Source organism: Cariama cristata, unplaced genomic scaffold, assembly GCF_000690535.1.
Source record: "Cariama cristata isolate BGI_N322 unplaced genomic scaffold, ASM69053v1 scaffold22825, whole genome shotgun sequence".
Classification (NCBI taxonomy): Eukaryota; Metazoa; Chordata; class Aves; order Cariamiformes; family Cariamidae; genus Cariama; species Cariama cristata.
The window spans coordinates 1-327 of record NW_009618454.1 but is presented as its reverse complement, the minus strand read 5'-3'; the positions used below and the strand labels follow the sequence as shown (position 1 = coordinate 327).

Sequence of the window (327 nt, the reverse complement as noted above, 5' to 3'; positions counted from 1 at the left end):
CCCCGGAGAGGGGGCAGAGAGCAGAAGCCTGCCACTAACACAGGGTCATTCAGACGAGTCAAGGGAAGAAGGGACAGAGGTACCCTGGGTGCCGACAGACCTCGGTGTCTTAGCAAACACCAGCCCAGGGAAAGCAAGGCAGGAAGGCACGCAGGAACACTCATCTGCCAGGGACCAGCTCACAGCACAGCCTGTGGCATGGAGCATCCCTGTCCAGGGTCATTAACTCTCTCGGGACTCGCTGCTCACTAGTGGGGGGCCAAGACGAAACGCCGAGGCCCTCCTCCGCGGGGGCACAAGGAGATCCCGCGTTTCCCCACCGCCTCC

General features: G+C 62.4%; 1 protein-coding gene across 1 annotated transcript in view; it reads right to left on the bottom strand.

The window, feature by feature from the left end:
* Positions 1 to 164, bottom strand: part of FNDC4 (fibronectin type III domain containing 4) — a gene marked incomplete at its 5' end in the record, with an annotated part of 9,857 nt that extends 9,693 nt beyond the window's left edge. Inside the window, one exon of the mRNA XM_009700874.1 lies at positions 101 to 164. Coding sequence (XP_009699176.1) covers positions 101 to 164 — 64 coding nt within the window. The remainder of the gene's footprint in view (positions 1 to 100) is intronic.
* Positions 165 to 327: the final 163 nt, after the last annotated feature.